The sequence below is a fragment of the Heterocephalus glaber genome, unplaced genomic scaffold, assembly GCF_053883595.1.
Source record: "Heterocephalus glaber isolate CG9 unplaced genomic scaffold, H.glaber_assembly_v1.0 deba00001481, whole genome shotgun sequence".
In the NCBI taxonomy this organism is placed as follows: Eukaryota; Metazoa; Chordata; class Mammalia; order Rodentia; family Bathyergidae; genus Heterocephalus; species Heterocephalus glaber.
Genome location: NW_028258317.1, coordinates 33,804,805 through 33,828,668, shown reverse-complemented (window position 1 = coordinate 33,828,668; position 23,864 = coordinate 33,804,805). Strand labels below are relative to the sequence as shown.

Genomic DNA, 23,864 nt, shown 5'->3' with positions numbered 1-23,864 from the left:
AAGTTAGTTAGAACTCTTGAAGACATTGGCATAGGAAAAGACTTTATGGACAAAACCTCAGTAGCATGGGAACTAGCACAAAGAATGAACAATTGGGATCTCATCTTATTAGAAAGCTTCTGGGCAGAGGAGGTGAGCCAATCCCAGCACCCAGGAGGAGGCTCCCCCACTGCCATTCCACTGCTCCTAGGTCAGAGGAGATGAGCCAATCCCGGTGCTCAGGAGGCAGCTCCCCCACCATCATTCCAGCGCTCTTGGGCAGAGCAGGTAAGCCCATCCCAGTGCCCAGGAGGAGGCTCTCCCACTGCCATTCCAACACTCCTAAGGCAGAGGAGGTAAGCCAATATCAGCACCTAGGAGGAGGCTCCCCTGCCTCCATTCCACCACTCCTACACAAAGGAGATGAGCTGACCAGGCACCAGCAGCATCCCCCACCAGAAATGAGAAGAGATGTAAACAAGCCTCAAAAACAGACTTCCAGATCACATACAGCAACCCCAAAAGGAAACAAGATGGAACACTCTGATACTCAACCACCTGGACTCCCTCAACTGCCACCAAAGAGGATCTGGAAAAAATGAAATCAGAAATAATTTCTCAGATAACAGCAGAGATTGTACCCATAGTGCAAGACATAATTTATAAATCTAGAGAGGACACAGATAAAACAATAGAGGATCTGAGGAACATGATGGAATCCCAACATAGGAAACAATGGAATCCATAAAACAGATACAAACAGATTTCCAGGAGATTAAAAGCTCCGCTGAAAGTCTATGCAGCAGAATGAACCAATGTGAGGACAGAATTTCAGACATAGAAGATAAGATTGTAATTAGTGACCAGGAAAGCAAAAATTGCTTTAAAATTGTAAGGGACCACGAGAAAGCAATCCAGCAGCTGCTAGACGATGCAAAGAAGAATAACATAAGACTGATTGGAGTCAAAGAAGAAACAGGAGAGAGTGCAGATGACATACAAAACCTCTTCACAGAAGTGATGGCAGAAAACTTCCCAAGCAAGGGAAAAGAACTTGACATACAGATAAGTGAGGCCTATAGGACTCCAACTAGCCTTGATCAAAAAACAAATCTACACATAGGTATATAATAGTTAGGATTCCAGAAACCCAACAGAAGAACAAAATTCTACAAGCAGTGAGAGAAAAGAAACAAATCACATACTAAGGAAAGCCCATCAGAATCACAGCAGACTTCTCAATGCAAACCCTCAAGGCAAGAAGAGCTTGGAGTGACATATTTCAAGCCCTAAAGGAAAACAGCCTCCAACCCAGATTGATGTACCCCACAAAACTGTCTTTCAAAATTGATGGAGAAATAAGATACTGTCATGGTAAAGAGAACCTTAGGAACTTTATGAATACCAAACCAACAGTCCAAAAAATTTTAGACAATATCCTAGGAAAAGACAATGAGGATCACAACCCCAGAAAGCCCAGCAGAATGAATTCATTGGGCGTGACAAATTAAACGCAAAGCGGGAGAATCCAACAAAAAGAAAAAGTCATGACAAGGCTTTTAAAACTTTTAACTTCATCTCCCTAATGAGTGTATGATTCAATCTTGTTATTGTACTGATTAGTATTTTTCTGATTCTAGTGTTGGACATCTTTCCTTGTGCTGTACTGGCTATTTATCGTCTTCTTGTGTCTACTTTTTAATTGGGTTGTCTATTAATGAGCTGTAAGAGTTCTTTACATATTCTGGTCATAGGTTATATGTATTATGAATATGGTCTGTTTAAGGAGTACTTTTCATTTTCTTAATGATGTCATTTAAAGTTCTAAATTTTGATGGAATCTCATCAATTTTTTCCTTTTATACATCATGTTTTTTGTATCCTAGGAAATTGTTGCCTACCCTAAATTCATTAACATTTTCCCTTATAATGTCTTCTTAAAGTTTTATAGTTTTAGTCTTTCATATTTAGGTTCATAGATCCTTTCAAGTTATTTTTATGTATGGAAATATTTATTTATTTTTATTTTTCTTATTTATTTTTTTAAATTTTTTTTATTTTTTATTTTTTGGTACCGGGGATTGAACTTGGGTCCTTGCGCTTGCACAGCAGGCGGCCAAACCACTGAGCTAAATCCCCAGCCCCTATGTATGGAAATAAAGGGTTAAGGTTAACTTTTATATATGGATACCAGGCATTCTAGTGTCATTTGCTGAAAACCCTATCTTTTCCTCAACTCTTGAATTGAGTTTATAGTCTATAAAATGTTAATGTTAAATAATCTTTCAAAACTCAGTGGACCATATATGTGTGGTTGTATTTCTAGATTCTCTTTTATTCCAATGATCTATATGTCTTTTCTTACACCAACACCGCCTTGATTACTGTAGCTTTAGAGGAAGTCTTAAAATTAGGTACTAAACGTCTTCCAACACTGTTTTTTTTTCTTTTCCTTTTTACTTTTCTAGGTCCTTTGTATTCCTACATAACTTTTAAATTTCAACATCCAATTCTTCATTTATAGCAAGTATACATAGACCTGAATTTTTATATATACCTTGTGTTTTCTAATCCTGCTAAATTCAAATCTAAGTTCTAGGGCCTCCTAGAGATTTCTTAATATTTCCTCTGTAGATGATCATTTCATCTACATATAAACATTTTTCTTCTACCTTGCCAATCCTATCCTCATTGTGTCATTCTATTGCCAGAGTATTTTGGTTTAGGCCTATGTTTCAAAGTTTAATGGACAGATGAAGAGTAGGCATATCTGCCCTTGTTCCCCACCTTAGGGACAAAGCATTGTATCTTCTCCATTCATATAAGGCGTTCTTGCTGGAAGTATGGAGTACATGTCTTTAATCTGTTGAGAAGGTTCTGTTCTACTTCTAGTCTCCTGATAGCTTTTACCATGAACAGCTGTAGAATTTAGTCCAATACTTTTTCCGCAACTAGTGACAGGATCATATGGCTTTTTCTTTTCCTCTGTTAAAATGATGATTTCTGGGGGTGGATCTTCCAATGCTGAACCAACACTGACATCCCTATAATAAAACCACTTTCTACCTACTGACAGATCTGACTTCTAATAGTTTGTTTTGTTAAACAAATATTTATCTATGTTCATACTTTTTCTTCTATTATCTTTATCCAGTTTTATTATTGGCACAATGTTGATTTCCTAAAATGAGGGGAGAAATGTTCCTTCTTTTTTCTGCTTTAAATGTTTGATATAATTCATCAGTTAAAATGTATACGAGCCTGTTGTTGTCATATAGGTAGGTTTTCAAGCAAGGAATATACTTTCTTTAATAGGTGCTATTCAAATTTTATATTTCCTCCAGAGTCAGTTTCATTAATTTATCTTCCAAGGTACTTCTTAGAAGTTGTCAAATTTATTTCAAAAAAGATTTTTGTAATATGCTTTCTATATCCTTTTAAATCCTGTAAAATCTGTGGCAGTGTCCTCTAAATTTTGATATTGCAATTAAAACAATGTATAATTGATATTGCATAATAGGAAGAAAAGGTCTAAAGGAGTAGGGGAAGTGGGAGGGGAAGGGGAAAGGAAATAAGGGAAAAGAAAAAATGTGAGAAAAGGAAAATAATGGAAGCAAAGTCTTTGCAAAGAGGGAAGGGTGGAGGGGGTGAAGGGAAGGCAGAAGAAGGGAAAAAACATAAGAATCAAGATACTCATGTAATGGTACAAGATCCCAATGATGTATGTAACTGTATTTTATACCTGAAATGTACCAATAAACTTAATGGGAAAAAAAATAAAAAGCTTCTGCACTGCAAGAGAAACCAACAACAGAGCTAAGAGACAACCTACAATGTGGAATCAAAATTTTAGCAGCTCTACATCAGACAAAGTACTACTATGTAGAATATAATGATATGAAAAAAATCAGACCCCCTAAATTGAAAGACCCAGTTCAAATACGGGCATCTGAAATGAGCAGACATTTCTCAGACAAAGAAGTAAAAGCAGAAAAAAATCATATAAAAAGATTTTCATCATCACTGGCCATTCAAGAGATGTAGGTGGAAACAACACTGAGATTCCACCTCATCCCAGGAAGAATGGCTGCTATGAAGAAATCAACCAATAACAAATGTGGGTGGGAGTGTGGAGAGAAAGGAACCCTTCTCCATTGTTGGTGGGAGTGCAGACTGGTGCAACCACTGTGGAAGTCAGTATGGGGATACCTCAGAGAACTAGGACTAGAGGTCTCATTTGACCCAGCTATTCCCCTGCTGAGTATCTTCCCCAAAGAATTAAAAGAATTATACCACAATGATATATGTGCACTCATGTTTATAGAGGCACAGTTCGTAATAGCTAAAGCTTGGAAACAGCCCAAGTGGCCATCAAATGGAAATTGGATAAAGTAGATGTGGGGTTTTTTTATAAAATGGAGTACTACTCAGCCATAAAGAATGAGAAACTAGTCATTTATAACTAAATGGATGCATATTGAGGCCATACTCTTAAGTGAAATAAATAGGTCACATGTGTGAATACCAAAGTTTTCCTAGTGTGAGAAACTGAACTTGTAAATAAGGATTAACATGAATAATTGATAATTTGAAATAAGAAGTAAAGGTCCAGAGGGGTAAGGGAAGTGGAAGGGGAAGGGGAAAGGAAAGAAGGGAAAGGAAAAATTATGAGAAAAGAAAAAAATGGAAACAAAGTCTATGTAAATAGGGAAGGGTGGAGGATGGGAAGGGTACACAGGTAATGGGGCAAAAATAAGAACCAAGATACATTATTAACAGGTGCAAGCACCCAATGATAAATGTAAATGTACTGTATACCTAAAATGTACCAATAAAAGAACTTAAGCAAAAAAAAAATAACCTTCTCTTTTTAGTTAAGTGGGTTTTAATCTGTCTTTATTTTTATTTTATTGGTACCTTTTTTTTGGCTGAGTAGTGCTCCATTTTACCAAAAAAAAAACACCTTTTCTTTATCCAGTCTCCAGTTGAAGGGCCTTTGGTTGGTTTCCAAGTTTTAGCTATTACAAATTGTGCTGCTATGAACATGGGTGCAAATATATTTCCATGGTATGATTCTTTTAATTCTTTGGGGAAGATACCTAGCAGGGGAATAGCTGGGTCAAATGGGACTTCCAGTCCTAGTTCTTTAAGGTATCTCCATACTGAATTCCACAGTGGTTGCACCAGTCTACACTCCCACCAGCAGTGGAGAAGGGTTCCTTTCTCTCCACGCTCCCACCCACATTTGTTATTGGTTGATTTCTTCATAGCAGCCATTCTTCCTGGGATGAGGTAGAATCTCAGTGTTGTTTTCACCAGCATCTCTTGAATGGCCAGTGATGATGAACATTTTTTTCATATGTTTATTTGCTGTTTCTACTTCTTTGTCTGAGAAATGTCTGTTCATTTCAGATGGCCATTTTGGTATTGGGTCTTTAAATTTGGGAGGTCTCATTTTTTTAAGTTCTTTATAGATTCTAGATAGTAAACCTTTGTCTGAGGTACAGCATGTGAAAACTTTTTCCCACATTGTGGGTTGTCTCTTCACTCTACTGGTGGCTTCTCTTGCTGTGAAGAAGCTTTTTAGTAAGAAGAGATTCTACTTTTGATTGTTTGTGCTAGTTCACAGGCAACTGAGGTTTTGTTCATAAAATCTTTTCCAATACCAGTATCTTCAAGAGTTCTACCTCTGTTCCAGCTGGATCAGTGTTTCTGTTTTAATATTTAGACCTTTAATCCATTTCGATTTTAGTTTAGTGCATGGTGAGAGATATAGGTCTAGTTTTAATCTTTGGCAAGTTGAAACCCAATTTTTCCAGCACCATTTATTAAACAGGCTATCTATCCTCCAGTGAGGGTGGTTGTCTCCTTTGTCAAAGATGAGGTGGCTGAGTGTGTCTGGAGTTGTTTCTTCATCTTCTAGTCTATTCCACTGATCCTCAGGTCTGTTTCTTTGCCAGGACCATGCTGTTTTTATCATAGTAGCTTTGTAGTATAGTTTTAAGTTGAAGTTTGTGATACCCCCTGCCATATCTCTGTTGCCTAGAATTGCTTCTGCTATTCTGGGTCTCTTCTTGTTCCAAATGAATTTTTGGATTGTTTTCTCAAGGTCTGTGAATTATGCTGCTGGCATTTCAATTGGGATTGCATTGAATGTATATAACAGTTTTGGAAGTATGACCATTTTCACTATGTTGATCCTTCCTACCCAGGAGCAAGGGATGTCTTTCCATTTTCTGATATCGTCTTCAATCTCTCTTTTCAGAGTGACATAGTTTTCAGAGAAGAGGTCCTTGATTTCTTTTCTTAGATTGATTCCTAGGTATTTCAGTTTCTTGGATGCTATTTTGAAAGGAATTGTTTGCCCTATTTCTCTCTCAGTGAGTCTGTTGTTTGTGTACAGAAAAGCTATTGATTTTTGTGTGTTGACCTTGTATCCAGCTACTTTACTGAATTTGGTTATTACATCTACAAGACTTTTGGTGGAGTTCTTGGGGTCTTCTATTTGCATTTATGTTCATTAGTGAGATTGGTCCATAGTTGTCTTTTTCAGTTGGGTCTTTCTCTGCTTTGGGGATCAAGATGATGCTTGCTTCCAGGAATGAATTCAGGACTATTGCTTCCCTTTCAATTTCATTGAAGAGTTTATACAGTAGCGGGAGTAGTTCCTCTCTAAATGTCTTGTAGAACTCAGTGGTGAAGCCATCAGGACTTGCGCTTTTCTTAGTTGGTAAGTTTTTAATTACATTTTCAATTTCATTGTTTGATATTGAGTTGTTTAGAATTTTTAGGTCTTCTCCATGCAACTTTGGTAATTCATACATATGTAGGAATCTCACCATTTCTTCTGTGTTTTCCATCTTATTGGCGTATAGGTTCTGGAAGTAGGTATTGATGAGCCTCTGGATTTCTGCTGGGTACATTGTAATTTCACCCTTTTCATTTCTAATTGCATGGATTTGGGCCTTTTCTTTCCTTTTTCTGATAAGGTTGGCTAAAGGTTTGTCACTTTTGCTTATTCTTTCAAAGAACCAACGCTTAGCTTCATTGATTTTTTTGTATTGTTTTCTTAGTCTCCATTGCATTGATTTCAGCCCTGATCTTTATAATTTCCTCCTTTCTGTGGGCTTTGGGTTTGTCCTGCTCTTCTTTTTCTAGAAGTTTGAGGTTCAGCATCAGGTTGTTTAATTGGGCTCGCTCTGTTTTCCTAATATGAGTATTCACTGCTATGAATTTCCCTCCTAAGACTGCTTTCATTGTGTCCCATAGATTCTGATATGTTGTATTGTCATTGTCTTTTAATTGAAGGAACTGTCTGATTTTTTCTTTAATTTCCTCTGTGACCCATTGGTTATTTAGAAGTGTGCTGTTCTATTCCCATGTGTTTGTGAAATTTTTCAAGTTTCTTTTGCTATGGATCTCCAATTTCATCACACTATGGTCTGATAATGTACAGGGGATAGCTTCAGTTCCTTCCCACTTACCTAAATATGTTCTATGAGCAAGTATATGGTCTATTTTGGAGAATGACCCATGTGCAGCTGAAAAGAATGTGTATTCTGATTTTTGTGGGGTGGAACACTCTGTAAACATCTGTGAAGTTCATTTGCTCAAGAGTTTCATTGAGTTCTAGTATTTTGTTGCTTGTTTTTTGTCTAGTTGATCTATCTATTTGTTACAGTGGGGTATTGAGGTCCCTCACTACTATTGTATTAGGGCATATAAGACTTTTCATGTCCATTAGTATTTGTTTTATATAGTTGGGCACAGTAGTGTTTGGTACATAGATATTTATGATTGTCATCTCTTCCTGTTGGATTGTTCACTTTACAAGCATGTAATATCCTTCTTTGTCTCTCTTAATCAGTGTTGGTTTGAAATCCACTTGATCTGCAAAGATGATAGCTACTCCTGCTTTTTCTCGGGTTGCTGTTGCATGGCGTATTGTTTTCCACCCTTTACTTTTCATTCTATGAGTTTCTTTTTGAGTTGTGTTTCTTGCATGCAGTATACTGTTGGATCTTGCTTCTTGACCCATTCTGCCAGTCTCTTTGTTTTGATTGGTGAGTTGAGACCATTAACATTGATGGTTATAACTGATACATATTGACTTATCATTGTCATGACTTTTTCTTTTTGTTGGATTCTCCTCCTTTGTGTTTAATTTCTTGTCATGCCAGATGGATTCATTCTGCTGGGCCTCCTGGGGTTGTGATTTCATTGTCTTTTCCTAGGATATTGTCTAAAATTTTTTGGAGTGCTGGTTTGGTATTCATGAAGCTCCTAAGGTGGTCTTTGTCATGAAAGTATCTTATTTCTCCATCAATTTTGAAAGATAGTTTTGCAGAGTACATTAATCTGGGTTGGTTGGAGGTTGTTTTCCTTCAGGGCTTGGAATAAGTTGCTCCAAGCTCTTCTTACCTTGTGGGTTTGCATTGAGAAGTCTGCTGTGATTCTGATGGGCTTTCCTTTGTATGTGATTTGTTTCTTTTCTCTCACTGCTTGTAGAAGTTTGTTCTTCTGTTGGGTTTCTGGAATCTTAACAATTATATACCTATGTGTAGATTTGTTTTGATCAAGGCTAGTTGGAGTCCTGCAGGCCTCACTTATCTGTATGTCAAGTTCTTTTCCCCTGCTTGGGAAGTTTTCTGCCATCACTTCTGTGAACAGTTTTTGTATGTCATCTGCACTCTCTCCTGTTTCTTCTTTGACTCCAATCAGTCTTATGTTATTCTTCTTTCCATTGTCTAGCAACTGCTGGATTGATTTCTCATGGTCCCTTACAATTTTAAAGCAATTTTTCTTTTCCTGGTCGCTAATTGCAATCTTATCTTCTATATCTGAAATTCTGTCCTCACATTGGCTCATTTTGCTGTGTAGACTTTCAGTGGAGTTTGTAATCTTCTGGAAATCTGTTTGTATCTGTTTTATGGATTCCATTTTTTTCCTATATTGGGATTCCTTCATGTTCCTCAGATCCTCTATTGTTTTATCTGTGTCCTCTCTAGATTTATTAATTATGTCTTGCACTATGGGTACAATCTCTGCTGTTATCTGAGAAATTATTTTTGATTTCATTTTTTCCAGATCCTCTTTTGTTGGCAGTTGAGGGAGTCCAGGTGGTTGAGTATCAGAGTGTTCCATCTCGTTTCCCTTTGGGGTTGCTTTAGGTGATCCGGAAGTCTGTTTTTGAGGCTTGTTTACATGTCTTCTGCTTTTGATTTGTGTCGGGGTGCTGCTGGCAGCCCAGAAGCCTCCCTCCTCTGTGCTGGGAGTGGTGGTACATCAATCCTGAAGCCTCAGGTTTCCTTCTTTTTGATGGCAAAATAATGTTTTATTGTAAGTACTTATCATGTTTTCTTTTTCTATCTTTCTTTCTTTCTTTCTATCTTTCTTTCTTTTTTGCGGTACTAGGGATCGAACTAATGACCTTGCACTTGTGCAGCAGGCACAGCACCACTGAGCTAAATCCCCAGCCCTATCATGTTTTCTTAATCCATTCATCCATCAGTGGATGTTTCCACTGTTTTCACATTTTGTCTCTTAAGTGATGCTGCAGTGAGTGGGGGAGCACAGATACAGCTTTGAGATTCTCGTTTTAATTCTTATGAATAAATCCCCAGAAGTAAGTTTGCTAGGTCATATAATAGTTCTGTTTTCATTACTTTGAGGGGCCCCTATACTGTTCTCCATACTGCCGCACTATTTTGTAACCCTATGACCAGTATGTAAGGGTCCCCTTTTCTCCACATCCTTACTAACATTTATTGTTTGTCGTTTTGGTAGAACCCATCTATATGGACATGAGGTAATATCATTAGTGTTTTGATTGCATTTCTCTGATTAGTGATTTGAGTGTCTTTTAATACATCTATTGTCCATTCATATGTCTTCTTTAGAGAAATGTCTGCCCCTAAAAATTTCCCATTTTTTAAATGGCTTGGTTTTATGCTCCTAAATTGAAGACATTCCTTATATATTTTAGATATTAGCCCCTTGTCAGATATGTGGTTTGCAAATATTTTCTCCCATTCCGTGTCTTGCCTTTTTACTCTCTTTATTGTTTTCTTTACTGTGAAGGATACTTTTAATTTGATATATTCCAACATGTCTATTTTTGCCTGTTTTTTATTTTAATATCCATGAACTTATTGCCAAAACCAATGTCATGAACCTTTCCCCTATGTTTTCTTATAGAAATTTTATACTTTCAGGTTGTATGTTTATCTTTAATTCATTATGTATTGATTTTTAAATGGTGAAAGATAAGAATCCACTTTTATTCTTTTGCATGTGAATATTCAGTTTTCCCAACACCATTTGTTGAGGAGAAGGTTAGTTTCCCATCAGAGCAGTTGATTTATACATGTAAGTTTACATTTGGATGACATATTCTGTTCACTGGTCTGTGTGTCTCTCTTTATGCCAGTACCATACTGTTGTAATTATTGTAGCTTTGCAAAATATTTTGAGATCAGGAAGTGTGATGCCTCTGTGGTTTCATATGAATTCTAGGACTTTTTTCTATTTCCATTTTTAATGCCATTGAGATTTTGAGATTTTGTGAGGAATTTCAGTGGATTTATAAACTTTGGGAAACATGGACATTTTAACACTATGGTCTTCTACTACATTAACAATCTTTTTCTGTTTATTTATTTCATTTCTAATTTCTTTCACCAGTATTTTGTAGTTTTTAGTGCGCAAATCTTTTGTCAACTTAGTTAAGTTTATTACTATGTATTTTATTTTTGATAATATAGAGATGTTCTCTTAATTAACTTTCTGTATAGTAAATTGCTGTTGTTAGAAACAACTAATTTTATGTTAATTTTGTTCTCTGCAATTTTATAAAGTCGTTTCATTAGTTCTGGCACTTTTTGTGGTGTCTTTGGGGTTTTTTACATGTAAGATCATGCCATCTGCAATTGATAATTGTATTTCTTCCTCTCCCATTTGGATGCCTTTGGCTTCATCTTGCCCAATTGCCCTGGGTTCTATGTTCAGCAGAAGTGGTGAAAGTGATTGTCCTTGCCTTGTTGCTGTGCTTAGAGCAAAGACATTGAGTATGACATTAGCAGTAGGTTTTCACATACACTCTTTATTATGTTGAGGAAACTTCCTTCTGTTCCTAGTCTTTTGAGAGTTTTTATTATGGAAGGTGTTGAATTTTGCCAAATGCTTTTTCTGTGCCTATTGATATGTGGATTGTATCTGTCCTGTCTTGGAGGTGGTTCTAATCTCAGCTACACTTTAGGGTCACTTGGAAAGCTTTTTAAAATACAATACCTGGGCCCCACCAAAAACCAATTAAATTTAAAAATCTCCTTGGGTAGAATCTTGTCATCAGAAGTTGTTTAAAAGCTGTTTAAACAATTTTTAATGTGTATCCAGAGTTAGAACCACTACTCTGTTGAAAGGGGTAATGGCAGAATGATGAGGATTGTCTCCAGATCCCTAGGAATTTAGAGTGGGGTAACGAAGAAAATAAGGAATTTCCTGATAGAGACTCCTTTACATTAAAATTCTTCATGCGAGTTTTTATGAAAAGATCCTGCCTTCCATGTAGGAGGGAAGTTGTAGGTGCTGACATGGTAAAATATAAAAGTGGTGACTGTCCAGGTCCTAAAATGAGCATTCTGGGTCGTCTCTACTTCACTGTCCAGTCATAGTCGAGATCAAGCCCACCCAAGTGACACGTTGCTCAGTGATTTCTGAGAATGTCTTTCACCCCATTAGTAAGCCTCTAGACATGACACTTTTAAGTTTCCAAGTTGTTCCTCGCTGACCAGGGGAACTTGGTGATGCTTGGTGCTTGTGCAGACACTCTGAGACTCACCTGAAAATCATCAAACTCCCATCCAAACAGTCTAACTCTCCACCTTCCATGCCAACTCCCTCCCATCAGCGTCTCCACTCCCCACTGCCCCAAGAGGGAAGGTCAGTAACCTGAATCCTGCTATTCCTCTGGGTGGGTCACATTGGTAGAAAATAGAAAAGAAGTGTTATCCATTGTCAAAGAGAAAGAAAGACGTTGGATATTAAGAGCAAAAAGGGGGATTAAGAATCAAGCAGAGAAGGATGCCACACCTGGAGGCAGGAAGAGTAACTGTGGAACCCTTGGGACAGCAGATTCAGGCACAATGAGGCCATGACTACAGGAGCTGCAGAGAGCGGCAGAACCAGGCCCACCTTTGGGCTGGAATCAACTCCTGGCCAAATGAGTATCCTTTCCTGGTGGGGACCAGAACTTCTCACAGTGAGTTTCAATGCCCCTGAGAAAAGTTTTATATCCTACTTTGTAGATTACCCCTTTTCTCTATAAATTTTAAATCCTGGCCCCAGTATTTTCTCGCAGTGTGACATTGGACTGAATTTTAATTTCTCTGGAGTTTAGTTGGCTCATCTATTAAGCCAAGTAGGTAGTGCCTAGAACAGAATAAGATTCAATAACTACTTGTTGAATAAATATTCAGGGTGCCCTTCTCCTCTAAAACTGAAATGTGTAACCCTGGAAGACAGTTTCTCTTCAAGGTACACAGTCAAAGCCCATTTTGTGGCTAAATTGTAGGTAGGAAAGGGGTAAAACTGCTCTTAATATACATGGTTTTAAAGAACAATGTTGTGATTTTCCAGGACCACATTTTGCAGTGGACCCTGGGTGATGTGGAAGGACTGGGAACATTTTGTCTATAGCCAAGTTTATTCACAAATTCTCAACTCAAGGGCTGTATCAGGCAAGGCTGTCAGAGTCCTAGAGTTTCATAGTATACATTTTCCTCATGGGAAGGTGGGAGAGTGGGACTCGATGTTGCTGAAACACATTTGTTTTTATTCTCATTCTTTGCCGCTTTTGGCTACTGAGCAAGCAGCAGATCATTTGCAAACCTCGTGGCACATGCACATGCGTTATGAAGCGCATGTCCTTCCTGCCAGCGGGTCTCCGGCCAAAGACAGCGATCCCTGGCCACCCCCATCACCGTTCAGAGGGAGCAGATGCACTGCAGGGACGAACACAACTCAGAGCAAAAGCGTGAGAATAAATGGTCCACAGGAAAGAACCAAACATTTCTTCCCTTTTGTAACAATTTAGTTTCATTTTAAACTTTTTGTCTTTAGTGTATTATAGAAAGAATTTAATCAGTTTTAGGAGTCAAAAATTAGAATAAATATGAGGCCAGAGGTTTTTTAGGGAACTCCTGGTAGCATTTTCCCTTTTGGTATTCTTCCCGTCTTCCTTTGGCCTCCTCTCCTCCCCTCCTTCCTGTCTTCTTCCCTCCCTCCTTTTTCTTATGAAATGCTTACAGTACGAACAGCACTCCAGGCCCCATGGCTGAGATCAAACACAGAGACTCTGAGGAAGGAAAGCAAATCAAGAGAGAAAATAAGATTTTTCTAAAAGTACAAAGGGATCTGGTGACCACTGAGCTGTGTCCTAGTCCTCTGCAGGGCCGGGGCCCTGGGTCCTCTGCCTCTCCTGTTGGGATGAGACGTTATTTAGTGCCACCTCTCACAGCGCCTCCACCTCACTGGGCTGTGTTTATAAGATGTTTTGTTCGTACCTCTCGAGTCACTTTTATGGAGTCTGGCTGTGTTGTAAGGCACTAAACTTATGGGACTCTTGGTGCTATAGGCACAAGTTTCATCTTGCTTTGATTTTTGCCTTCTTGCCTTGCATATAGTAGGTGCCAGGCAGTTTTGGATGACTTTACGGGAACTTCACAGAGGGCAAGGAACCCATCCTCATAAGCATGAGCAGCAGGAGTAGAAAGGGAGGGCTGATTCTTGAATTCTTTTCCTGGTCACATACATGAGACATCTGTGTCCCATGTAGAATATCCTACCCAGCTCATCTTCTATAAGCTATTTCCCTCGCATTTATCTCCCCCTTTACCAGATTCCTTCTCTAGTTATATCCAAACTGTACCATTAGTTGTTGGCTCAGCATTTTAATGTATGTTCTATTCTAATGAATGTAGAGTTTTTCCAAATTAATTATAACTTTGATAAGAGTAGAGGATGTCATCATTTTTGTATCTTTCCCAGTGTCTTGCTTCAGAGAGGTTTAGACTGGATGCTCAGTAAAGGTGTTTAGTGACCTGTAAATCAGAAAATACTATACAAAAGCTTGTGGACCGGGAAGCACAGCCCAGGCTGGTTCTCCTTGTGCAGTCCCTGTTGTGCTTCTCTATGCTCTCAGCAGTGTTCTCAGAGTAGCTTCTGGCACCTTTAGAAGCCAGGCATGATCATTATGGTTTACAATGTTATGGTTCTTGTAATTTCTTTTTTTGGTTACATAAGTATATTCCTCATTTTCATAACCCCAGCCCATATTTGTGAATACTCGATGCTTTGTTGTAGCATGTCTTTCTTTGAAGAACAGGCAGAGATATGTAAAATCATACTTGTTTGGAAAAAACTTGGCAGTGACTTTTTTAGTTGTAATTTAGAACATACCAAACACTCATAATAGCAAATAAACCAATTTTAAATTTGTGGGACAAACTCCAGAATTCAGTCTATCATGTTCTCCTGTAGATCCAAATTTTAATTTAACAGCTCTCCATCCTCTTAACTGTTGTTCAAGAATCTGTAAAAGTCCAGAGAACCTTTAATTCCCTCTGGTTGAAAAGAGATCAGACATCTAGAAGGGTTGTCGTCTCACAGTGTTTTTCCCGAACCTACATAATTTCCATTTTTATCAAATTTAGTCTCCACATTAGGCTTTAGTAACTCTCTGTGTAGAAAAGCCAGGGTCTCCGATTTGGCAGTGCATTCAGTACATTTTTATAATGACAGATTCTTATAGAGTAGAAGTGTTGAAATGTAAAACTTAGGTCATAACAATGCTATCTATGCCAAAGAAACACTTCTTAAGTCTCGTCCACAATTTATGACCCTGTTTTTCAATCTGGGCCTCCATGATCCCCTAGTCAGTTTAAAGTTGCGCTGAAAATTGAACTTTGAGGCTGCCTCTGCTTGGGGTCCTAGGCTCTGGGAGCCTCCCACAGGTTACACAGAGCTGAGGAGACCTGGGCTGAGTTTGCTCCCAGTGCTCACCTGAAGCAGGATGCCTGGCAGTGGACCCTGTCTGTTGTATTTTTACAACAGAAAGCATTTTCAAAAGCTACATCGATCAAGTTGTCATCATAGTTTGGCTTGTACATCTATCTGCAGAAAAAAATAAATCTCCCCCTTAGCCCTAATCCGTTTGAGCTATGTGATTTGTCACATGCAGAAGAAGTAGGGGAAAACAAACAGACATGCTGAGTGGGGCCCCAGGACCCTTCATCCTAACACTCTTTCTGTAAGGGAAAGAGATACTTTTATGCACACTCTGAATGTCCCAAAGCACCCAGGGCTCTGTCTCCTCTTGTTGTAAAGCTACTTTTCTACTGATGGTTGTGTGTATTGATGATGCTCTATTTGTAGAATGTTTGTGGCTTTGTCCGATGAAGGAAATATTACTTCCAATAAAAAGAGAACTTACATTTAGCTACAAAGAAGGTCAAAGATACCGTTTACTATTTAAGATGAGTTTCTCATAGACAAGTGTTACTAGATTTCACATTACTTGCAGATAATTTTGCAAGCATACTTGTTATTTGGGGGAGGTGGTCTGGAAGTACAAGGTAGAATGGAGAGAAGTAGGCTCAAAATCATTTTCCAAGGAAAATTGGCATTCATTTAATGTTTGTTAAAAAATCATTCAAATCTATTCATATCAGTAGAGTGCTCACTAAGGGTTCATACTAGAAGATTTCCAATTATCTAGAGACACACTATAAAATAAAGATAGGATACAGGTATAGTTGTCTGTAGATCATTTTAAAGAAGACACAGTACTGAATTGATGACTCCTCTTGTTGGGACCAAGCTCCCTCCAAATAATGTTTCCACATAAACACGATTTTTAGCATGCATAAATCACAATTAATTGTTAACTATTTTAAATATGAAGTTAAAAACACACAGCATGAAGGGAATGACTTTTTAAGCACAAAAGTTATTAAACAGAGTTAAGGAAAGGATTAGAATACGACTTCCTGTGGAAGCCACACGGGGGTGGCACATCGCTGGATTCTGCTTTCTTTGCCAGACAATGATTCCGCATCCCCCATCTGTCACCCCCAAACTCCGGTTTCTGCCAGGTTTTCTGCACTCAGCTTGAACCATGGATAACGACAGTGAACTTCTGAGGATGACTTTGCACACAGGGTCAGGAGGTTTATATGACTTTCTTTTTAATGGCTCAGTCATTTGTATCGAGTGTTGTCCCTGAAGAACCCTCTTACAGTGAAGTGTCTGCAGCAAATGAAAAGGGGCTGGCAGCACACACGCACCTGTCTCTCAGATGTTCCCAAAATGTCATCCTTGTGAGGGCTCCATAAAAACCTCCAAAGTGTGGAAGTATTTTAACTGGCTTCTCGGAAAGAAACCTCCTGGTGTAGAGCTCCAGTGGGGGCTGCAGGACTGGCTGGAGTGAAGAAGGAACAATGATCCAGAGCTAGGAGACCACACATCTGTGCGGATTGTGTGACCATAGTCATTCCAGCTCCACAGTCCGGGTGGCTCAGGGTCCCTCAGTCATGAATGCTGACATGGTTTTATGTCTATTCTCTTAAAAACAGCCTATAGTTTCCTTTTGAATAACTGAAAGAAGAGATATGTAAGTAGACTGGCTTGTTCTATTTTAAAGCGCTTTGCCTGTGAGTCCACATTTTGAGGCAGTTGGTATTCAGGGAAGTAAAGTAACCTGACTCTCCTTAGCAGCATCTTGGCTGTTTGGAAGTAGCAGGCAAAGCCTGGGTTTCAGGACCCTCAAGCCAGTGCAGCTGTCCTTCAGGGCCCAGTTACCAGATCTTGGAAGTGTTCTCTGTCTCGAGGTACAAGTCTGACAATGTCACTGGGAGGATCTGTCTGCATAGAGGAATTTTAAGGTGAAAGAGATGTATCAAATACCCCTCCCTTTTTGAGGGACTTAATATAAGCAGAGAGGATAAAGAAAGAAGAGGTCAACCAGTTGCTAATGGCTGAAAAGACAGTTTGTTTTCATAGCAATTCATTTCTTCTAAGATTACTAAATTACGATAATTGTAATTAAGATAAAATCAGAGTTTTAAAAACTTGAAGAGTCTCAACGGTTTGTTATATGTAAACCAGAGACAAAGTATGCCTGAAGTCTATAATAATCTCGTTATAAGTGAATTAAAGTCTGAGTAATTCACAAATAACAGCTTATTATTGAGACGATTTTTATTTTTTGAGGAAAGAAATTAAGTTCAAATGAAGTGATTGGCTAGGAGTGAAGTATTGAAATAAACAAATAAGGAATTTTCTGGACAAACCTAGATTGGAGTATCTCCTAATTTTTGAATTTTGTTCTTCTGGGCTTGAGCCAGCTTCTGAGTCCGTAACTGATACAGAACTTGACTCTCTCAGCACAGTCCTGTGACTCTCCTGCAGTGTGCATGGAGGAGACCCTGGGACTTCAGCCCTGTGTGCCATGGTCTATAGCTTTACTTACCCCTTATCTGGGATTACAGTTTCTAATGTTTTTCATCTCCAGAGGTGGATTTTAATTTATTTAAATTGATAGAACCCACTCAGCTGTTTCACATTAACAAACTTTAAAAATAAGAAGGAAAGAGAGACAAAAGTACTAATTAATTATCAGATGTGGCTTTTGTGCCTGGGCCTATAACTGCCCTGGGTGAAAAGATTCACACTTGGCAGCAGTTAAACCTTTGGAATGGAATAGACACTCTGCTACTAAAGGACAATTTATTTTCAAATGTAATGGATTCATGTTTTTGATGAGTTTTTCTGCACTGAAGTCCTTTCACATTACGTCTTAGTGATGTGTGTTTCTCTTGGAGATATTCCAGTGTGTGACTAGCTTTGCTTTACTGGAAGTAGATTTACCAGAATTGAGAAGCAGCTGATAAATTGATATAGTATCAATAAGATGCAGTTGAAGCCTAGGCCAACTCTTTGCTCAGCTTCCCAGATTTTCAGTCTAATGTTAGTACATTACACTCAAGCAAATCTTATTCTTTTTTATTGCTTTATAAACATTGGAGTTAATCAAACCCAGATCCCAAATCCCTAGTGTTCTCTTTTCTGTATGTATAGCTTTGAGCCTCATTTTCTTTCTTGTCCTCATTTTTTCTTATCTATTAAATGGGCATATGAAATCTTTGCAGTTCTTGGAAGATTAGAGATAATATCCTAACAGTGGGTCAAAGATTTACAGCAGGCACTGAGTATATATAGAGAATAGTATTTCCAGTTATTATCCACAGTTTGATAATGTCTTCCAATAATGAGCACCCTGCCAAACTTAAGCATTACCACTTTAATATCAGATTTCAGACAAATTAAGCTGTCAGTTAAAACATAATATGATATAGTAAGGGGAAGATAGTTTAGGAACATACATTATTTGTAAATCAATATTATGTGCTGGATAATTGGAGAGTATACTTTGGAAAATATAACAAATATTTTTTCTTGTTTTTTTGTTTTGTTTTGTTTTTCCTAAAGAAGAAGTTTTCAAATCAATCTTTTACATTATATATTCTGTATCTCCTATTTCCAAGGATACTTGTAGAATCTCCAGAAGTATTTATATTTTAAAATATCTGGGGGAAACTCATTTAAATTACTGAAGGAGGTATTTTTCTGCTTTCTTTGTAAGCGATGTCTCTATGATCACTCGTCATTGACTAGAGCTTCCCGACAATATTACAGCTGTGGATCACAACTGTATCCACTTGACAGATAAGAGAACTAGTGCTGTGGGAGGACAAGAAGCTCGTGGATAAGAGCAAAAGCTATAACCCTGGTCTTTAAACTAATAATTCAGGATTTCTGCATTAATCTTTTCATGGACATGAATTTAGAAAAAAATAGAAAGAAGGTGGGAAACAGAGTAACATTGTTCAGTGATTAACACCAGCTTCATTTTTTTAAACCAAGAATCATGGTATCTTTTCTGTTTAAAACCTTCCATGGTTCCCCTTTGCCTATTATGAAATTCATAACTGAAAGGTATTTGTACTGGATTCCCCATGTCAACCCCAATTCCAACAGAAACAGAACTGCTCAAATATTTACAAACATACCAAATCTTTTTATGCCTCTATGTCTTTCTTAGAGTTTCTTCTCCAAATCTTCTTATACTCATTTTGATATTTATATTTTTATATCTATTATGCACTTAACTGACATACCAGATGCTTACATAATGCTTACTCTGTGCAGGCACTGTATGATGCAATTCACAATTATTAATTGACCTAACCTTCATAATAATCTCAGGAAATAAAGATTGTCCCATTTTGCAAGTAAAAAAAAAAAGACCGAGGTATACAAGCTGAGATGTAGAGTCCTGAGTCCAAACAAAGGAGTTTGGTTTCAAAGAGAGCTCTCAACCACTGCACTGTGCTAGTGACAAACCTCCAGCAGCTTCACAACTGACAGGTCTGTCCTCTTCAGCAAATACCAGAGTCTCTACAGCATGCCACCAAAGGCCTCACAGTTGCAGAATTCAATACTTTGTACATTTACCAGCCTCTGAAGCCTAACTCATATTTTCAGACTCAGAAACTTGATATTTTTCAGCAATAACTCAAAGAACAGATTCTTCTTTGGGGGATAGGCTCACAGGGAGCTGCCCCTGAGGCAGATGTTTCACGTCAGGACGCCGGGTTATTGATTTACAGCGAGGAATAGAAGCGTCCATCACACGGACCCACACGCTCCCATCAGCATGTCCAGCACTTGCCTCTTGACAGCCACGAAAATACAGATTGTTCTTGGCAAACAGCTTGGACGATATGGCATAATGAAGAATGTTTCTCACAGAAGTGGAATATTTTTTAGACTCCTCTAGGTTAGCATGACTCATCTCTTATCAAGATAGAGAAACTTTTCCAATGGGACATGAAGGACTTAAAGTTCACTGATCTTTTGTTCAGGGTCTTGCTGGATTAGGTGCTGACAGCCATCTTTCTCTGGTCTGTTCTCTTTTTTCTGTAATTCTAATGCCTGACCAGCCATTAAAATCAAGTCTTTAGGCCTAAATTAGCCATTGTGTGATTGTGTTTTCAGATGATATTTTTTGGTCAACATTCTCAAGCTCTAACACAATTACCATGTAGTATTTTTATACTGAATTACAATTATGATTAATTTTCTTAATAGCAAAGACCAAGTCATATTCATTAGTCTTTGTACTCTCCAAAGTAAGTTTACTGCACAGCATGTAGCCAGAACTCTGTGGATGTCTGCTGGACCTCCATGTGGGAAAGGGATAAGTAAATCAAAATAACACTGATTATCTTTACCTGAGACAGCTACAGGGGGCTTTGTTTTCTTTTTGATAATCTGTCTTTTTCAAAACCTCTATAATGAACATATATTTTAGAAATAAAAGTAATTGTTCAAGAATTGTGAACTTTCATATCCTTAGAAGACATATTGAATATTAAGTCCAATTTTTACTATATTCAAAATTTAAGATTTTTTTCACTGAAATATCTCTTCAGTTTTACATAATTAATTAAGAAATAATTAAGAAATCAGGATTCATTTAACATAAATATTTTTCAGAAAGCCTTGCTCTAATATTTATTTAATTTAACATATAGTAATACTTCTTTTAAATTTTTTGAAACAGGATGAATGTTTCAGTGTAACCCTTACAGAGGAATTTATATATGGAATTTCTTTAGATATACTATAAGAACCCACTTAAAATTGTTTCTTATAATAGTTTAAAATTTGAGCCTTTCATGGGTAGTAATGAGAGTTCTTTTTTCTTTTTGTGACCTAGGAGCTGTGAAGGAAGAAATATCAGATATAGAACATGCAGTAATGTTGTAAGTATGAGGTTCTTTGATTGCAATAATGTATATTTTTAAACCTTGGAAAGTATTATGAAATTTTATGTATCCTGAGCAGGAATTTAATCAATAGTATTTGTCTAAGAGTTATTTATCTCATATTGTATTGATTATGCAGTCGTTTTAATGTTCCTCAATATAAACTTTTAATCATTTAGCCAGATTGAAACTAACTAGACTTTCAAAACAAGGACTCTGTATTTCCCCTTTATTTTCTCTTTTTATATAGAGGTCTCATGAGAAATGAGTAAGAGGAATGATAAAAGAGAACAACACTCAGGATATCATGAAATAAACATTAGTTAATCAAACTCAGATTTGACAAATTCAGTCATTTGTTCAGCATGTATTATCCAGTGCCCACTGTGCTCAAGGCACTACACTAGCCCAGGGCAGAAACATGTGGCCACTGTCTTAGCACATCTGTAATACAGTAAGGGGGAGAGGGAAGATAGGTGTGCATGATGACCATGTTCCAGGGCAAAATGTGACAAATGCCATCACAAAGGAATAAAGTTGTTCCTAGACCGAAACCGAGAAATCTGAAGGGTCTCAGAGGGAAAGGGTGATTTGAAACAGGACCTAGAGGGCCCATATTAGCTGTGAGGGGAGAATCAATCTGAATGGTGGAGACATAATAAGCAACTTTGGAAGCAGGAATGTTTAGGTGTGCTCTGGACACTAATTTCAGTAAATTGTGCAGAGCAAAATGCAAGAATCGAAAAGCATTATAAGGTTATATGAGGTGTGATCAAAATATATGTCATTGTTAAATTTTTAAAAGTATTTATTACAGTAAAAGCATGTTGCCATTAACACTCTCAAATTATCCCTCCTCACTTTGAACATACTTATGCCATTTTCTGAAGCAGTTCTGGAGGTTCTTTCATGAGTGTTTTATGAGATGCGATCAAAAATACAGTGAATGCTGCTGCCAAGTGCCATGGGACAGAAAGGCAGGCTTGTAAAAACATGGTGTCTCCTCATCCCCCTCGTTCACAGGGTCTGGCACTGTGCAACTCCTAGCTCTTTCCCAAAGTCAAAGTGACCATGCAGGGTAAACATTCTGAATCAATTCAGGACACTGAGGTAGCCAGGAGAGTCCAGCCAAAGATACTCACAAAAGAGGACTTCCATAGTTGCTTCAGAAAGTGGCAAGAATGATAGCATGAGTGTATTCAAAGTGTGTGGGGGGGGGAGTGTTGTGAGAAGGATTAAGGGCAATCTGTCTTTTACTGTAATACATTTTTATATGTTTATATATTCACCATATCTTTTGATCAAGTCACATAGCAGCATATGACGAAGAGATTTGAATGTAGTCTTCCAAGTTTATACTGCTCCCATGAATAATGAGAGTTAGCAGAGGCTTTGGAATGGGAGTGTGATGTGGAGATTCACTGTAGGAAGTGTCATTCTATAGTGTGTGAGGGCTGCCCTGGGACAGAGAATGGAGAACAAGAAGGAATGAAGGCTTAAACCAGGAGCAAACAGATTCAAGAGGGATCAAAATCACTGTCACTCTGCATGGCTGGACATGTATTTGAAATTAGTGGTGTGTTAAAGTAGGACTAAAGGAAACATAGAGGTATATGCATATTAGACCTTTGGCACTTCTTGGTCCTTTTGTTCAAGAAGTTCTTTCCTCAATATTTGCATAATTGGTATTTTTTGTTATTCCAGTCTAAGTTCAAATCTCCCCTCCCAAAGTAGTTTCCTTGACCATCTTACATAATTCAGTTGTCTTACTGCCGAACCCCCTCCCTCAAAATATTCATTCACTCCTTACTTTCTTGATAACACTTCTCTCTGGCAAAAGTTGTCTTATTTCATTATTCTATTTTCTGTCTTCCTCCTTGAAAATATAAATTCTGTGAAGGCAAGGACCTCATTAATCTTGGTTATTTTTTTATCCTAGTGCCTGGAACTGTTGCCTAACACATGTAAAGCACACAGTAGTTGTTTGCTGAATCAGAATGAATGTTCAGGCTTCTAGAAGACTGGTTAATGTCATTATCAGAAATAATACAATTAGGAGTTTTTGGAGAATAAAAATTTTTGTTGAATTTCTACATTCAAATAGAAAAAGAATGTAGAGTCAGATAAGCCACAAAAGGCACCGTAAAAGAGGGAATTCCTAAGATGTTCAGTGGGAAAAAATATTGCCAAGTGGTTCAAGACTGAAAAGAAAACCAATAGGAAAGCAATTTCTGCAGTGCATCAGGAACAAACTTAAGGCTAGAGGCAGTAAAAAATGTATTAAGTGAAGATGAAATGGAAACATGTATGGTACTTGTCTCAGTCCATTTCTCTTTTGCTATAACCAAATACTACAGGCCGGGTAATTTACAAATCTGAGAAGTCTATTTGACACATGGCTCTGGAGCCTAAGAGGTCCAAGAGCATGGGCCGCACCAGGGCAGTGCCCCTGTGTTGCATTATGACATGGTGGGAGGGCAGAGAGTAGGGATGGGACAGAAAAAGGAAGCCAAACTCATCCTTTTTACCAGGAACCCATTCTTGCCTTCACCAGCTGGCTCTGTAACCATGGCTTTGCTCCTATGAGGGCAGAGGCCCACCTCTTAACACCATAAAAGGCAAGTAGCTTTCACCGTGGTTCTGTAAAGGAATATTCAAACCACAGCACTGTTTTTATAAAGTGCTTAACAGAGAGACTTCACTTCTAGAATCCTAAAAGGGTTCCGTGCTTGTAGAGAAGTTGACATGAAGAGGAAAGGGCACCCTCAATGCCTGCCACAGTCGCAGAGAAGTCAGCAGGTGACAAGAAGAAGAGTCATCTTGGTCAAGGAAGAAGCTGTACATGTCCTGCTTGGAAGAGAGAAGCAAACTGGACATCAGGCAGAGAGCAGGAAGGCCTGGAACAGCCACTGGGGAAGCCGGGAGGAGGCAGGCAAAGCAGAATAGAACCATCCTGGGCAGCAGAAGAGCCAGCTGGGATGAGAAGGTTTGATCCTG

At 38.1% G+C, this 23,864-nt stretch overlaps 1 protein-coding gene across 6 annotated transcripts in view; it reads left to right on the top strand.

Moving 5' to 3' along the window:
• Adamtsl1 (ADAMTS like 1) overlaps window positions 1-23,864 on the top strand; it is a 1,037,009-nt gene that overhangs the window by 645,607 nt on the left and 367,538 nt on the right. For all 6 annotated transcript variants that reach the window (XM_087183424.1, XM_087183423.1, XM_087183422.1 and 3 more), the window contains one exon: window positions 20,819-20,864. In XM_087183424.1, the coding sequence (XP_087039550.1) occupies window positions 20,819-20,864 (46 nt within the window). The remainder of the gene's footprint in view (window positions 1-20,818; window positions 20,865-23,864) is intronic.